This window comes from Mercenaria mercenaria, chromosome 8 (genome assembly GCF_021730395.1).
Source record: "Mercenaria mercenaria strain notata chromosome 8, MADL_Memer_1, whole genome shotgun sequence".
Classification (NCBI taxonomy): Eukaryota; Metazoa; Mollusca; class Bivalvia; order Venerida; family Veneridae; genus Mercenaria; species Mercenaria mercenaria.
The window spans coordinates 33,656,347-33,672,013 of NC_069368.1; the positions used below are offsets into that span (position 1 = coordinate 33,656,347).

The 15,667-nt window shown below is 37.3% G+C and overlaps 3 protein-coding genes across 3 annotated transcripts; 1 reads left to right on the plus strand and 2 right to left on the minus strand.

Annotated features, from left to right (window-relative positions):
* Positions 1-5,671: 5,671 nt before the first annotated feature.
* LOC128558870 (uncharacterized) lies at positions 5,672-6,145 on the minus strand. The gene has a single exon (XM_053549101.1). The coding sequence runs from the start codon at positions 6,143-6,145 to the stop codon at positions 5,672-5,674; it is 474 nt and encodes a 157-aa protein (XP_053405076.1).
* A 2-nt stretch (positions 6,146-6,147) lies between these two features.
* On the minus strand, positions 6,148-7,765 carry LOC123550837 (uncharacterized). Its single transcript, XM_045339234.2, has 2 exons — positions 7,250-7,765; positions 6,148-6,772 (listed from the first exon to the last, which is right to left on the minus strand). Exons 1-2 carry the CDS (start codon positions 7,531-7,533, stop codon positions 6,148-6,150), a joined length of 909 nt encoding a protein of 302 aa, XP_045195169.2. The 5' UTR covers positions 7,534-7,765.
* A 980-nt stretch (positions 7,766-8,745) lies between these two features.
* Positions 8,746-14,155, plus strand: LOC123566614 (uncharacterized). Its single transcript, XM_045360884.2, has 2 exons — positions 8,746-8,834; positions 12,409-14,155. The coding sequence occupies exon 2, from the start codon at positions 12,416-12,418 to the stop codon at positions 14,153-14,155; it is 1,740 nt and encodes a 579-aa protein (XP_045216819.2). The 5' UTR covers positions 8,746-8,834; positions 12,409-12,415.
* The last annotated feature ends 1,512 nt before the right edge of the window (positions 14,156-15,667 follow it).

Sequence of the window (15,667 nt, forward strand, 5' to 3'; positions counted from 1 at the left end):
ATAAATGTGGCCTCTAAAGTGTTAACTAGCTTTTCCTTTGATTTGACCTGGTGACCTAGTTTTTGACCCAACATAACCCAGATTCGAACCTGTCCTACAATCATTAAATTTAACATTCTGACTAAGTTTCATAAGATAAATGTACAGTCATAAATATGGCCTCTAGGGTGTAAACAAGCTTTTCCTTTGATTTGACCTGGTGACCTAGTTTTTGACCCCACCTTACCCATTTTCAAACTTGAGCTATAGATCATCAAGATTAACATTCTGACCAAGTTTCATTAAAATATGGTCATAAATGTGGCCTCTACAGTGTAAACTAGCTTTTCCTTTAATCTGACCTGGTGACCTAGTTTTTGATCCTACATGACCCAGATTCAAACTGGATATTAAGATCATCAATATTTCCATTCTGACCAAGTTTCATGCAGATACATTCATAAATGCGGCCTCTATAGTGTTAACAAGGTTTTCCTTTGATTTGACCTGGTGACCTAGTTTTCGACCCCAGATGACCCAATATCAAACTTTTCCAAGATTTTATAAAGGGTAACATTCTGACCAAGTTTCATTAAGATTGAGCCAAAAATGTGACCTCTAGCACTGCGGAAAATGGTTCCGTATACGGGAGTGTACGCATTCCGTATACTCCTAATATACGGGCGTATACGGAAACATTTTTCCCGTATATGGAACATTCCATATACGGGAATCCCGTATTCTTTAATTGGACATTCATGTTTTTCTCACATGGATCCGTTTATTCATACTTAGCATAAATACGTTTCAACAGTTTATGTCAGTATTCAAAGTTAGGGATTGTCAAGGTCCAAAAGTATGTTTAAGGCGTAGGTTTTGATCATACTTTCAGGAAAGGTACCTTTTATATGATATTCGTATATTAGACATATACGGGACCGTATACTCCCGTATATGCACATATTTTTCGCAGTGTAGAGTGTTAACAAACTTTTCCTTTGATTTAACCTGGTGACCTAGTTTTTGACCCCTGATGGCCCAATATCAAACTTGTCCAAGATTTTATTAAGGGTAACATTCTGACCAAGTTTCATTAAGATTGAGCCAAAAATGTGACCTCTAGAGTGTTAACAAACTTTTCCTTTGATTTAACCTGGTGACCTAGTTTTTGACCCCAGATGACCCAATATCAAACTCGTCCAAGATTGTATTAAGGGTAACATTCTGACCAAGTTTCATTAAGATTGGGCCAAAAATGTGACCTCTAGAATGTCAACAGTCAAATTGTTGACGACTGACGGACGGACGGTCAACGGGCACAGGGCGATCACTAAAGCTCACCTTTGAGCACTTTCTGCTCAGGTGAGCTAAAAAAACAAGAAAGTAGGTCAGTAGGTCAAGGTCACAGTCAAGTGACATCAAAATACTTGGGGTCGTCCTGAAAAGAGACACAGTCTTGGAAATAGGATCAGATGCTTTTTTAAATATTTTTCCTATATAACTCACATGATAACTAAGTGACCCTAGGATGGGGCCTATTTTAACCCCAGGGGCATAATTTAAACGATTCTGGTAGAGAACTGCTAGACAATGCATCAAACCAAATATCAAAAGCCTAGGTTGTATGGTTTCAGACAAGAAGATTTTTAAAGCTTTTTCCTATAGAAGTCTATATAAAACTTGGGACCCCCAGGGCAGGGCCTCTTTTCACTCAAGGGGTACAATTTGAACAATTTTGGTTGAGGACCATAAGATAATGCTACAAACCAAATATCAAATGTCTAAGTGTTGTGGTTTCAGACAAGAAGATTTTTAAACTTTTTTTCCTATATAAGTCTATGTAAAAATTGGGATCCCGGGGTTGGGCCATATTTGACCCATATAATCGGATAATTTGAACACTCTTGGTAGGGGACCACTAGATGATACTACATACCAAATATCAAAGCTCTAGGCCATGTGGTTTTTTTTGTACAAGAAGATTTTCAAAGTTTTCTCTATATAAGTCTATATAAACCACGTGACCCCAGGGGCGGGGCCATATTTGACCATAGGGGGATAATTTGAACAATTTTGGTAGAGGATCACTATATGATGCTACACACCAGATATCAAAGCCCTAGTCCCTGTGGTTTTGGACAAGAAGATTTTTAAAGATTTTTCTTTATGTTGCCATGGCATGGAATTCAATTCTTTGAATAATTTTGAAAGGGTGTGTGTGTGTGTGTTCGGGTTTAACGTCTTTTTCAACAATTTTTCAGTCATATAAACGACGGTGTCTACTTGTAGCAGTGAGCACAATGCCCAACTTTATAGTGCTGCCTCACTGAAATATCACGCCGTAGACACATGGCATGATTACCCACCCAGTCACATTATACTGACACGGGGCTGACCAGTCCTAGCACTATCCCCTTAATGCTGAGCGCCAAGCGAGGAAGCTGCTAGTACCATTTTTACGTCTTTGGTATGACAAGGCCAGGGATCGAACCCACAACCTCACACACTCGAAGCGGACGCTCTATCACAAGGCTACCGAGGTGGTCAATTTTGAAAGGGGGGGGCCACCCAAGGATCATTCCTGTGAAGTTTGGTGCAATTCTGCCCAGTGGTTTTCAAGAAGAAGAATTTTTTAGAAATTGTTGACGGACGACGCACTACGCATAACGGACATCAAGCGGTCACAATAGCTCACCTTGTCTACACTTGTTAACGGGGCTATCTAGAATTTCTAATAACACTACGATTGTTACAGGGCAATCACAGTAGCTCACCATGAGCACTTTATTTATAGTTGAGCTTAAAAAATCGCACACATCTACATTTCATGGCAGTCGTGCATAAAGTTTCATTAGAATCCATTTGAAATTATGGCAGAAATTTGGACAAGAATATCCCAATAATTGCTAATAATGCCAATATACAGATTTTGTCTATGTTGAAGGGTACGTAACTCTGCAGTACCTGTACATGGAAAATGTTTATTTCACATGGCTGCTGCTGGTAAAGGATGTTCCAAACTTTTACATCCTCAATTATAGGCTCTGATAAAGACCGTAAGTTTACTGTTAGTCTTGTTTTTTTACATTTCAGTTCAGAAATGGCTGTCCCAGGGAAAAAGATGAAAAAACATTTATCCTTGTCAACTATTGGCTCTGATGAAGACGTAGTATTGTACTGTCAGCCTTGTGATCTTGCAGTTAACATGGTTAAAGTGGTTATCTTTTTATTTATGTTAATAAATTTATTCAAAATTTATGTTGTTTTCTTGCTCTTACAATGTTGGTGCTCTGTATATGGTAGATTGGAAAGAAATGTGTAAGCCTATGTACAGTGTAACATTAGGCCTTAAAAAATTGTTTGTTTCCAGTAACATGCAAAAAAATTAACAAGTAGTACTTTTTTTAAATTACTTTTGTGCTGTTAACCCTTACCCTGTTGAATTTCTATAACGAACCTGCCCATCTTTCAATCTGGACATTTATTTATTTGGGCTTTAGCACCATTAACTGTTAAAAGGGGTGCAGACCAAAAAAGAAACTGACCGAATGGCGAACAGTGCAGATCATGATCAGACTGCACAGATTTGCAGACTGTTTATGATGACCAGCACTGGTCGCAGACAGAATCAATCATGTCCATCATGGTAAATGTTAAATGAATACAAGTAGCAGGGTTATACCTTTTGAGCATAAGTTAGTTGATTGCCGACGTCACTGATCATGTTTAAGTAATAAAACTTTTTTTGTTAAAAACTTTAAAAAATTCACCAAGGGACTTAAAACATTTAGGGTCAAGTCACCGGAAGCAAACAATTTTAAGTAAGACCTTACTGTACATAGCAATAATGTCTTTGGAAAATGAAAGAAAACGCAAGTGGTCTCTTTTGTGGAAAATATTGACCACTGAAAACAGGTTTTAAAGTAGTGGCCTTTATTCTGAGGTTTGACTGTACTAGCAACTGATGATAATCTGTAAATCTGATCATATCTGAAAATGTTCTACCTCAGATGTTCCTTTTATCAAGTGACAATATAATTTTGGGGATAAAATTTTATCTACAGTACATTACTGATCTGTTATCTTTAACATGTGCATGTCATTTGGCCTGTTAACCCTTGAGGGTACAGAAATTATCATTGTCACTAGCAATTTGCAGATTTTTGACAATTTCCATTTAAACATTTCTGTTTATTCTTAATTAGTTACACACTTGCTCTTTATGAATATTAATGACTTCCATATCAGATCAAAGAAGAGGGTCTTAGGTTTCTAAATCAGCATGTTGCATTTTATATATTTCATCAACAACTACTGTGTATGAAAAATCCTATGTGGTTGCCAACTGTGCATTGTGTAAATGTGTTCAAGATTGTTCCATACAGCAAGAAAGAATGATAAAGTATTCAAGTCAAGGTCACTTAAAAAATAGTAATTTTTAAAAGTAGTTTTGGTAATGGTTACCGTAAAAGAACAACTTTTAGGCCGTACTTTACAGTAAAGGCACCTGACATAGCTGACTTTAGCTCCCAAAATTTTAGACCTTCTATTTAGGATGATTTTAAAACCAAACAGCTGTTACCTACACCTATAAGGCCATAATTAAAAATTGCTTGTTTGCGGTAACAGAACCCAATGTTTTTTGTGTGGGTTGGTTGGTAGGGAATCTTTTCACTGGTAGGTCGTGTTACTGAAATCAATTTTTTTACTCCGTGGCAATCCTTTGCCCATTATTTCTTATATATTGGTGATACCGAAGAAAGTCAAATGTTCATATTTAAGGAATTGTAAAACCATGTAGGCTCTTTTGTGTATTTACTTCAGGCTGAATCAAATAAAATGTTAGATTCTCTTTGTCTTAAAAATATTTGTATGGTATCAAAATTTATTGTGTTATTACATTGGGCACTAGTTTTGGACAAATTCTTATTTTCCAAATGGACTTTTTGGCTAACATTTAAAAAGCTTAAACATACTGTGTCCTTTGTGAATGTGGAGAATCTAACATTTAATTCAATCATGCCTCAAATTTTTACATAAAATAAAACATAAGAAAAAGCAAATTTTTATGATTTATAAACAGTCAACAACAAACAAAATTATTAGTAAAAGGCTGAATATATATATATATATATATATAATTATCAAAAAATATATATGTTTGAACATAATATTCAGTCAAACCAGTACCAGTAATTAACCCTTACTCTGTTAAATTTCTGTAATGAACTTGTCCATCTTTCAATCTGGACAGTATTATTAAATGTTAAAAGGGGTGCTTACTAAAAATATACTGACTGAATGGTAAACAGTGTAGATCTTGATCAGACTGCACAGGTCGCAAAGGCAGAATCACTTGCCGCCAGCAGGTTAAGGGTTAAATTACAAATGTATTAACTTATTCCGCTAAAAAGTGTTTTGCCTGGCTCAGGGGTGGGGGTGGAATGATTTCTGACAACAAACCAATTACTTTAAAGTGAATAAATGTAATTTAAACTTGGTATCTCTTTTCAATTTATAATTACAGAACTAAGGGAATCAACTGTATGAGATATCATATTTCAACATTTATAATTTCAAGAGGTAACACTGAAAACTGGAAGATTTTCTACTGATCATTGATAAGTCCTGATCCTAATATAGTTTTTAACTTGTTCCTGCACAATTCATTAGGCAAGTTTCTGACTTAAACCTAATAAAGTTTCAATCCACGTTGTACCCTTCTTGAGAACAGTTCAGGTAAAACAGCATGCTGGTAAAAGTCCTTGAGTTTAACTAACATGCCCAACCAACATTCCTCATTGAATTCTATTCTTTCAACCGACATGCCACCTAATGTCCAGATCACAAAATCGCACCATTTCATGCCGGTCAGTGCCATCTGGCCCTGAACCTGGTAATAATACTTGTGACCGATCTTTAAATGACACAAACCAGTTACTGGGTTCGACACACAACAGAAATCTGGATCTTTTGCACAGTCTGTTGGGTGCAGATTTCTCCATCTGTCCGATGCTGGACACTTAATTTCCAGAACACCAGTTTCCATCTGGCCCTGTGAAATGTAGGTGACGATTCCGTCAGGACTTGCACCAAGGTATGGAGTGTCTCCTTTCACGTACAGTCCACACTCTGACACTTTAAAGTCTTGGTATGTTTTTTTCATCGTCACTCTGTAATGTTAGAATACATTATTCTTTTTATTGGTCCTTCACGAGGTGTCTCGGATTTCAGTGACATCACCTCACCAAAGTTTGATGCGGTGACTCTCATTTTTCTTTCATCTTCCCACAAAATGTTTTTTCCTTGACCTCGTGTTAACCTTTCAACTGTCTTACAGTCTACATCACTCATTTTTAATTCATTAAATTTTGTGGTGATTGTCTTCTGTACATCAGCACATGTTAGGTCGACACTATCCTTAAAGTTAAAAGTTATATCAAGAAACTGGGGAACCTCCTCCACTGCTTTGCTCTCAACAAAGTTAAGAAGCCAGCCTGCAGCCGGATTACACTTTTCAAGACTTAACCGAAACCTGTCCTCATCTACAGAATTTATGAATAGTTCTTTTCGTGATTTCTTTTCTACCGCCTCCAATTTAGAATCAAATGTATATTTCCTAAATGTTAATTCACTAGATTTTTTTGGAGTAAGTTTTCTTTTCCGTGGATTGTTAAACTGACCCCATACGCATTTTTTTGAAGTCGACGCCAGAGTTCCATCCTTCTTCTTTGCTGTTAGGTCAGCAAGGGCGTACATCAGAGCTCCAATGTGATTACATGCTTCCCCACTCCTGAAAGTTAAGAAAAATTGATTGGTTTAAGAATTTTTGTATAAGAAATCTGAACTAAGAAAATAAAATTCTAACAGTGCTCCCAGTACACCATATACGTGTGTAATGTACATTAAAAGAATTAGGAAAAAGTACGCGAAAAAGTAAAGTTTCTGCAACAAATCATATATATCACCATCCTTAATGTGTGCGTACATGTGTAACATAACTTTTTTATTGTGAATATATGATTTAAATTGGGCCAACACAAGTTTCAACTCAGAAGACGGCTATCAACATCAAGGTAAATCAAGGCAAGGTAAATAAAATACTATGTTAACCTCAAGTTATATGTCAACCGGTTGAGAGAATCCTTGAAAATAAATCGCAACTATCAACTAAAACCAAATTCATTTTTAAAGCTTTAAGATTATTTTTCGAGGATGTATTATATTTTAATATGGTGTATAAGTGAATGAAATGAGACAATGCACTCACCCCGCTGTACAATCACATTCTGCAGAATGGACCTGACCAGTGACTTTTGACAGGCAAAGCCAAACATTGTGATCTGGATTGTCTTTTACATTGGCACTTGGCAAGGATGGCAGAACTTTACATTTGACAAAGCAGTGTTCACATTTCTCGTTAATGTCATGGTACAATATGCTATGTACATGTCTATCTGCGTAGTACACTTTGGATCTCAGCTGTTTCTTTGTTTTCATTTTTAATACAAAATAATTGTAAATATCTCCATCACTGAAGTTAGGAAATTCCATTAGATCATTACTCCACGTTTTTAATGTCTCTGGATTCGGTAATTTCTCACCGAGCGGTGTTACAAGTTTCTCAGTTTTTCTTTTTTCAAAATTCACTTCCGCGTTCCTTTGTTCCTGCTGGAGATCGTTTAAGCCTAACTTCTGTACACCTTTAGCTCTTAAAACAAGTTCATTCTTCTTTCCCGACACATACTGATTGTGAAACCGTAAATAATCTTTCAATTGTGACACATTTAACTTGTCAATTTCGATGTTTGACAGATAAGGTTCGTTTTCTTTGTTTACAAGCTTTTCCTTTGATTTGACCAGGTGACCTAGTTTTTGACCCCAGACAGACCCAATACCGAACTCGTCCAAGATTTTATATAGGGTAACATTCTGACCAAGTTTCATTAAGACTGGGCCAAAATTGTGACCTCTAGAGTGTTAACAAGCTTTTCCTTTGATTTGACCTGGTAACCTAGTTTTTAACTCAAGATTACCCAGTATAGAACTCGTCCAAGATTTTATTAAGGGTAACATTCTGACCAAGTTTCATTAAGACTGGGCCAAAAATGTGACCTCTAGTGTTAACAAGCTTTTCCTTTGATTTGACCTGGTGACCTAGTTTTTGGCCCCAGATGACCCAATATCGAACTCGTCCATGATTTTATTGAGGGTAACATTCTGACCAAGTTTCATTAAGATTGGGCCAAAACTGTGACCTCTAGAGTGTTAACAGTCAAACTGTTGACGACACGACGATGGACACAGGGTGATCACAAAAGCTCACCTTTGAGCACTTCGTGCTCAGGTGAGCTAAAAAAAAGGGACATAATTTGACCAAAATGCATGTCAGAGTTATTATATGGGATTTGATGCAATCAACTAGTTTTATAACCCCGAAGGCACATGTGAAGTTTCAATTTAATATCTGCATTTGTTCTGCAGGCAGTAACTTGCATGCAAAACTTTAACCAGAATTTATTAAGTCTAAAAGGGGGCATAATTAGCCCAAAATACATGTCTATTATTAAAAGAACAACAGTGACAGAAAATATTAAAGCAGTTTAAACCCTTACTATTCAAAGCTAACTGTACTTTTTGTTCCTAAAAAAGATTTATTAACTGATATATGGATTTCAAAACTTAATCTAACCTATCTAAAACTTATCTAACTTATTTAAACATTTCCCAAAATAACTTCTTAACCTTGTTTTATCACTGTCACATGACATGGGAGTAAACTGATAAGTGCAATAAACACAAAGATCATTACAGAGAATTGTGAACTTTAAACAAGAATAGGAATTTCTCTAGTGGTATGTTGAATATTAATCTTTATTTATAATTTGAAAGATACAATATTAAGATGTTATTATGTGCTGACAAAGTTAGAAATGAGAGGACCATAATGTACTGTACCAAACATGATCTAGTTTTTACCCAAAGTAACCCTGTATTCAGTTTGACCAAAACCTCATTAAGACAAATATTCTGTCTTTGTTTTATGTAAATCAGGTAGGAAATTTGGCATTTTTAGCATAAACCAAGTCATCCCTGATCTAATCTAGTGCCCTAGTTTTATACTCAAGGTAAACAAGTTTTGAACTAGCACTAGTTTTTATAAATGATAAATAGTATGACAAAGTTTCATAAAGTTCAGTAATAAATCCCCCGCCACTGTTATGGACAGTGAAAGGGTAAACCTTTGACCTTTAGATGTGACCTTGACCTTGAACTGGTATGGCTGACTCATGATTTCTGCACAACGTCTTGATGAGGTGATCATTTGACCCAAGTTTCATGAAAATCCTTCAAGGGGTTTAGGAGATACAAAGCTAAAACCTTTGACCTTGACTTGTGACCTTGACCTTGAGTTCACATGGCTGACTCATGAGCTCTTGATGAGGCGATCATTTGACCCAAGTTTGATGAAAATCTTTCAAGGGGTTTAGGAGATACAGAGTGGACACAAAATGGAAGGCTCTAACCTTTGACCCTAAGCTGTGACCTTGACCTTGAGCCAGCATGGCTGACTCATAAGTTCTGCACATTGTTTCGATAAGGTGATCATTTGACCCAACTTTTAAAAAATTCCTTGAAGGGGTTTAGGAGATATAGGGCGGACACGAAATGGAAGGCTTAAACCTTTGACCTCGAGTTTTGACCTTGACCTTGAGCCGGTATGACTGGCTCATGAGTTCTGCACATCGCCTTGAGAAGGCGATCATTTGACCCAAGTTTATGAAAATCCTTCAAGGGGTTTAGGAGATACAGAGCGGACACAAAATGGTAGGCTCAAACCTTTGACCCTCAGTTGTGACCTTGACCTTGGGCCGGCATGGCTGACTCATTGGTTCTGCACATCGTCTTGAGAAGGCGATCATTTGACCCAAGTTTATGAAAATCCTTCAAGGGGTTTAGGAGATACAGAGCGGACACAAAATGGTAGGCTCAAACCTTTGACCCTCAGTTGTGACCTTGACCTTGGGCCGGCATGGCTGACTCATTGGTTCTGCACATCGTCTTGATGAGGTGATCATTTGACCAAAGTTTGATGAAAATCCTTCAAGGGGTTTAGGAAATATAGAGTGGACACAAAATGGATCCCCCGCCACTGTTATGGACAGTGAAAGGGTAAACCTTTGACCTTTAGATGTGACCTTGACCTTGAACTGGTATGGCTGACTCATGATTTCTGCACAACGTCTTGATGAGGTGATCATTTGACCCAAGTTTCATGAAAATCCTTCAAGGGGTTTAGGAGATACAAAGCTAAAACCTTTGACCTTGACTTGTGACCTTGACCTTGAGTTCACATGGCTGACTCATGAGCTCTTGATGAGGCGATCATTTGACCCAAGTTTGATGAAAATCTTTCAAGGGGTTTAGGAGATACAGAGTGGACACAAAATGGAAGGCTCTAACCTTTGACCCTAAGCTGTGACCTTGACCTTGAGCCAGCATGGCTGACTCATAAGTTCTGCACATTGTTTCGATAAGGTGATCATTTGACCCAACTTTTAAAAAATTCCTTGAAGGGGTTTAGGAGATATAGAGCGGACACGAAATGGAAGGCTTAAACCTTTGACCTCGAGTTTTGACCTTGACCTTGAGCCGGTATGACTGGCTCATGAGTTCTGCACATCGCCTTGAGAAGGCGATCATTTGACCCAAGTTTATGAAAATCCTTCAAGGGGTTTAGGAGATACAGAGCGGACACAAAATGGTAGGCTCAAACCTTTGACTCTCAGTTGTGACCTTGACCTTGGGCCGGCATGGCTGACTCATTGGTTCTGCACATCGTCTTGATGAGGTGATCATTTGACCAAAGTTTGATGAAAATCCTTCAAGGGGTTTAGGAAATATAGAGTGGACACAAAATGGAAGGCTCAAACCTTTGACCTTCAGTTGTGACCTTGACCTTGTGCCGGCATGGCTGACTCATGGGTTCTGCACATCGTCATGATGAGGTGATCATTTGACCCAAGTTTTATAAAATTCCTTCAAGGAGTTTAGGAGATATAGAGCGGACACAAAATGGAAGGCTCAAACCTTTGACCTTGAGTTGTGACTTTGACCTTGAGCCGGTATGACTGGCTCATGAGTTCTGCACATCGCCTTGAGAAGGCGATCATTTGACCCAAGTTTATGAAAATCCTTCAAGGGGTTTAGGAGATACAGAGCGGACACAAAATGGTAGGCTCAAACCTTTGACCCTCAGTTGTGACCTTGACCTTGGGCCGGCATGGCTGACTCATTGGTTCTGCACATCGTCTTGATGAGGTGATCATTTGACCAAAGTTTGATGAAAATCCTTCAAGGGGTTTAGGAAATATAGAGTGGACACAAAATGGAAGACTCAAACCTTTGACCTTCAGTTGTGACCTTGACCTTGTGCCGGCATGGCTGACTCATGGGTTCTGCACATCGTCATGATGAGGTGATCATTTGACCCAAGTTTTATAAAATTCCTTCAAGGAGTTTAGGAGATATAGAGCGGACACAAAATGGAAGGCTCAAACATTTGACCTCGAATTGTGACCTTGACCTTGAGCCGGCATGGCTGACTCATGGGTTCTGCACATCGTCTTGATGAGGTGATCATTTGACCCAAGTTTCATGAAAATCCATCAAGGGGTTTAGGAGATATGGAGCAGACACAAAAGTGTTACGGACAGACGGAAGGAGACCATTCCTATAACCCCCCACCACTTGTGGCGGGGGATTAACTAGCACTAGTTTTCATAAAAGATAAATAGTTTGACAAAGTTACGGACAGACGGAAGGAGACCATTCCTATAACCCCCACCACTTGTGGCGGGGATTAACTAGCACTAGTTTTCATAAAAGATAAATAGTTTGACAAAGTTCCATGCAGTTCAGTAAGAAAAATATGTGGTGTCCAGATTGCTAATGAAGTTTTTTCTATTATTTGTTCTAGTATTTGACCCAATGAACTGGTCTTCGATTTCATGGAAGCAAACATTGACACTTTAAAAAAAACCAGGCACAAATTGTGCTCTCTAGAATTTTTAATAACACTACACTTGTTAACGGGACAATCACAATAGCTCACCATGAGCACTTTATTCATAATTGAGGTAAAACAAATATCACACACATCTACATTTCATGGCAGTCATGTGCATAAAGTTTCATTAGAATCCATTTAAAATTGTGGAAGAAGTTTGGACAACAATATCCCAAAATTGCTATTAATGCCTATATACAGATTTTGTCTATGTTGAAGGGTACATAACTCTGCAGTACCTGTACATGGAAAATGTTTATTTTACATGGCTGTTCCTGGTAAAAAGATGTTCCAAAATTTTTCATCATCAACTATGGACTGTGAAGTTTACTGTCAGTCTTGTTTATTTTACATTTCAGTTTAGAAATGGCTGTTCCTGGTAAAAAGATGCCAAAACATTTTTCTCTGTCAACTATTGGCTCTGATGAAGACATGGTATTGTACTGTCAGCCTTGTGATCATGATGGTCCTCGACTCCCTGCCCATGGTTACTGTGCTGACTGCAATGAACATCTGTGCGAGACTTGCTTTACACTTCACAAGAGACACACACTTTCAAGGCATCATACTCTTCTAGATAAAAACAGCATGCCACAAACCATGTCTTCAGCCTCTGTGCATCCAAGTCAGCCTGACAACCTTACCAAACCTTGTCCTAAACACATGAAAAAAATGATCGAGTTCTACTGTCAGAACCATGAAGCACTACTCTGCTGTGTATGTGTTACACTTGAACACACAAGTACATCTTGCAAAGTCGACTACATACCAGACATTTCTGGCCAGGTCATTAACAGCAAAGAACATCAAGATATCTTGAAAACTATGGATACCCTCACTGAGCGGTGTTGCAAGAAATATGAAGATGTGAAGAAAATAACAGCAAAGTCCAACAGTTCTCTGACAGATGTACTGGCTGATATAAAAATGTTTCGGAAAGAAATAAATCAAAGACTAGATGAACTAGAAAAACAAGCTGAAGATGCAGCAAAGACCATCCAACAAGAAAATAACAAGAACCTGAAGACAGTAGAAACAACTTGTAATGATGTTACCAAGTCTATGAAGATATCATCTGACACCATTCAACATCTCAACACAACTAAACAAGCAGACAAACTTTTCATGGAGCTGAAATTAGCTGAGCAAATGATCAAAGATTACGAGAAACGTGTCCAACAGCTAACAGCATATGATATCAAAGAGTACAACTTTAAACCAAATAAAACAGTATCAACCCTACTTGAAAAGGAGAGGTCACTGGGTACATTCACAGAGAAATCATTAAAACAACCAAGTCCTCCTCCAGCTGTTGATATAAAATCCAGAAAAACTTCACATCAGGGTGAAATCTGTGTACATACATCAAAAGACAAAGTCAGATGTGGGATTTCAGGAATGACTCTCCTTACTCCTGATCTTCTTATCATCACTGACAGTTATAACAATGCTGTAAAAATGGTGGATACCTGCAGTCAATCTGTAACTGATCAATTACTAGAAACTGGGCCATGGGATGTCACCTCAGTTACCAGCACTGAACTTGCTGTCACACTTCATGACAAACAAAATATTCAGTTTATATCGGTCTCCTCAAACAAACTCAAGAAGAAACAAACTCTGAAGGTTGATGGAGAATGTTTTGGTATAAGTTACTGTCAGGGGGAACTTGTTGTGTCATTTGTTAAGCCTGCAAAACTCCAAATTCTTGATATCAATGGTACTGTACTGACAACAGTCAGAGGAGGAAATATATTCAGCATGCCAGTAAATGTTACCACTAACACTGATTCTATCTATGTATCTGACTGGAAAATGAAAAAAATTACAAGGTTAAACTGGCAGGGTGAGGTGATCAGTAGTTATGGTGGTTTGACTTGGCCTATTGGTATAACACTGTCAGATGATGGTACTATTTTTGTGTGTGACAAAAAGAGCAATGATATAGAAGAGATAGCAGGTGACTGTTCTACAGGAAAAGTTATGCTGAAGAACCTCAATGCTCCCTATGCTGTATGTTGGTGTGCTGAAACAAGACAACTGTTCTTCAGCTGTAATGCTTTACCAGATAAAAATAACTTTCTCCAGGTCTTCAAGCTGTCATAACTAGAACAAAATTCATCAACAGTTTTACAAATGTATATTGTAAAATAATTCATATTGATGCGGGTCTAAATTTTGTTGACTTTTTATTTGAGTCAATCCTTGACAAAAGAAAATATACTCCTATTTATTCCATCTTATATGGGGCATGCCTCCAGATAAACATCAGAATCTTTTCAAAATAAACTATAATGGTGTATTAACTTTCGAGTACTGTTCAAATAGATATTTTAATGTATATAACACAAAGCACAGATAGATTCCTTCTAAATGTTGTCAAATATAAATAATTTGACTTGACACTTCTGAGATTTTTCTACAAATATTTCTTTTTATTAAGAGTGTTATTGTAGATAAAAAGTTTGTAAATATTAAAAAAAATTATGTTGCAAGCATGTGGAATAACTACCTAAAAGTTCTTTTCTAAATTTCCTAAAAAAGGTTGTCATAAATCTACAGACATGTATCTTTAAAAAATGAAATCAAAGAATTTCATGTCTCATGCTAAAATAGCCATTTTTTACCCAAATCGTAATATTTTATGCCAATAATTGAATTGATTTCACAATTCTGCAAATACCAAATGTATTGTTGCTACATATTATCCTTCTTGTAAACTGTAAGGAAATCTCCCAGTATTCATGAACTGTTCACATATTTAATATGTTCATATGTTTAAATGTCTGTACATATGTATAATAGATTCTATCAAAATAAACAGAATATTATACACTGTAGTTTATTCTGAACTATCTCTGGGGTAGACAAGCTAATTGTCTGCTCATGAGTTCTGGGTTAAAAAACTTTACTTTTGATATATTATGTTTCCTAGTCAGACAGCTTTCATTTATAGACTGCTAGCTGTTGAATATCTGACTGTACTTACATTCTGCAGGAGAAGTTAACAATGTAATAAATATGAAGGAAAGTAACTTATTGTAAACAGGAGTTCGTACAACATGAAATGTCCCTGCTGATGCACTGTGCACTGTATGTTTGGGTCATTTACCAGTCATAAGTGACCTCCGTATTAAATGTGATCTTAGTCAAAAGCATTCCCTAGATATTTGGCAAGAAAAAGATTCTACTGTTCTGGGTCAATGTGACCTTGACCTTTGACCTAATGTTCTCAAAATCAAAAGGGTCATCAGCTGGTCATGACCAATCTCCCTTTTAAGTTTCGTAATCTCATGTTATCGTCAGGAAACCATTTAACCATCCTGGTCACTGTGACCTTGACCTTTGACCTACAGATATCAAAATCAATAGGGGTCATTTGCTGGTCATGACCAACCTCCCTATCAACTTCCAAGATCCTATGGCCAAGCACTCAGAAACTAATTGGTCTATGGAAGGACTGACAGACCTACAGTTCTAGTGACATGAAAATATATAAGAAGAGACTATGACTGGCAAATGTAAGGACTGTGATCGGTCTCTGGGGTAATATAATCCAAACAAACCAAATTATCCAATGGGCCGAAGTCTCACGTGAAGAGGACTTTGACCATCTGT

What these genes read in the sequence shown, in the direction of transcription:
- LOC128558870 (XM_053549101.1), bottom strand. Translation starts at nt 6,145, where the DNA reads ATGAAAAAAACATACCAAGACTTTAAAGTGTCAGAGTGTGGACTGTAC.
- LOC123550837 (XM_045339234.2), bottom strand. Translation starts at nt 7,533, where the DNA reads ATGGAATTTCCTAACTTCAGTGATGGAGATATTTACAATTATTTTGTA. An exon ending in GAATGTGATTGTACAGCGGG is followed by an intron (nt 6,773 to 7,249) that starts GTGAGTGCATTG and finishes CTTAACTTTCAG; the next exon opens with GAGTGGGGAAGCATGTAATC.
- LOC123566614 (XM_045360884.2), top strand. Translation starts at nt 12,416, where the DNA reads ATGGCTGTTCCTGGTAAAAAGATGCCAAAACATTTTTCTCTGTCAACT.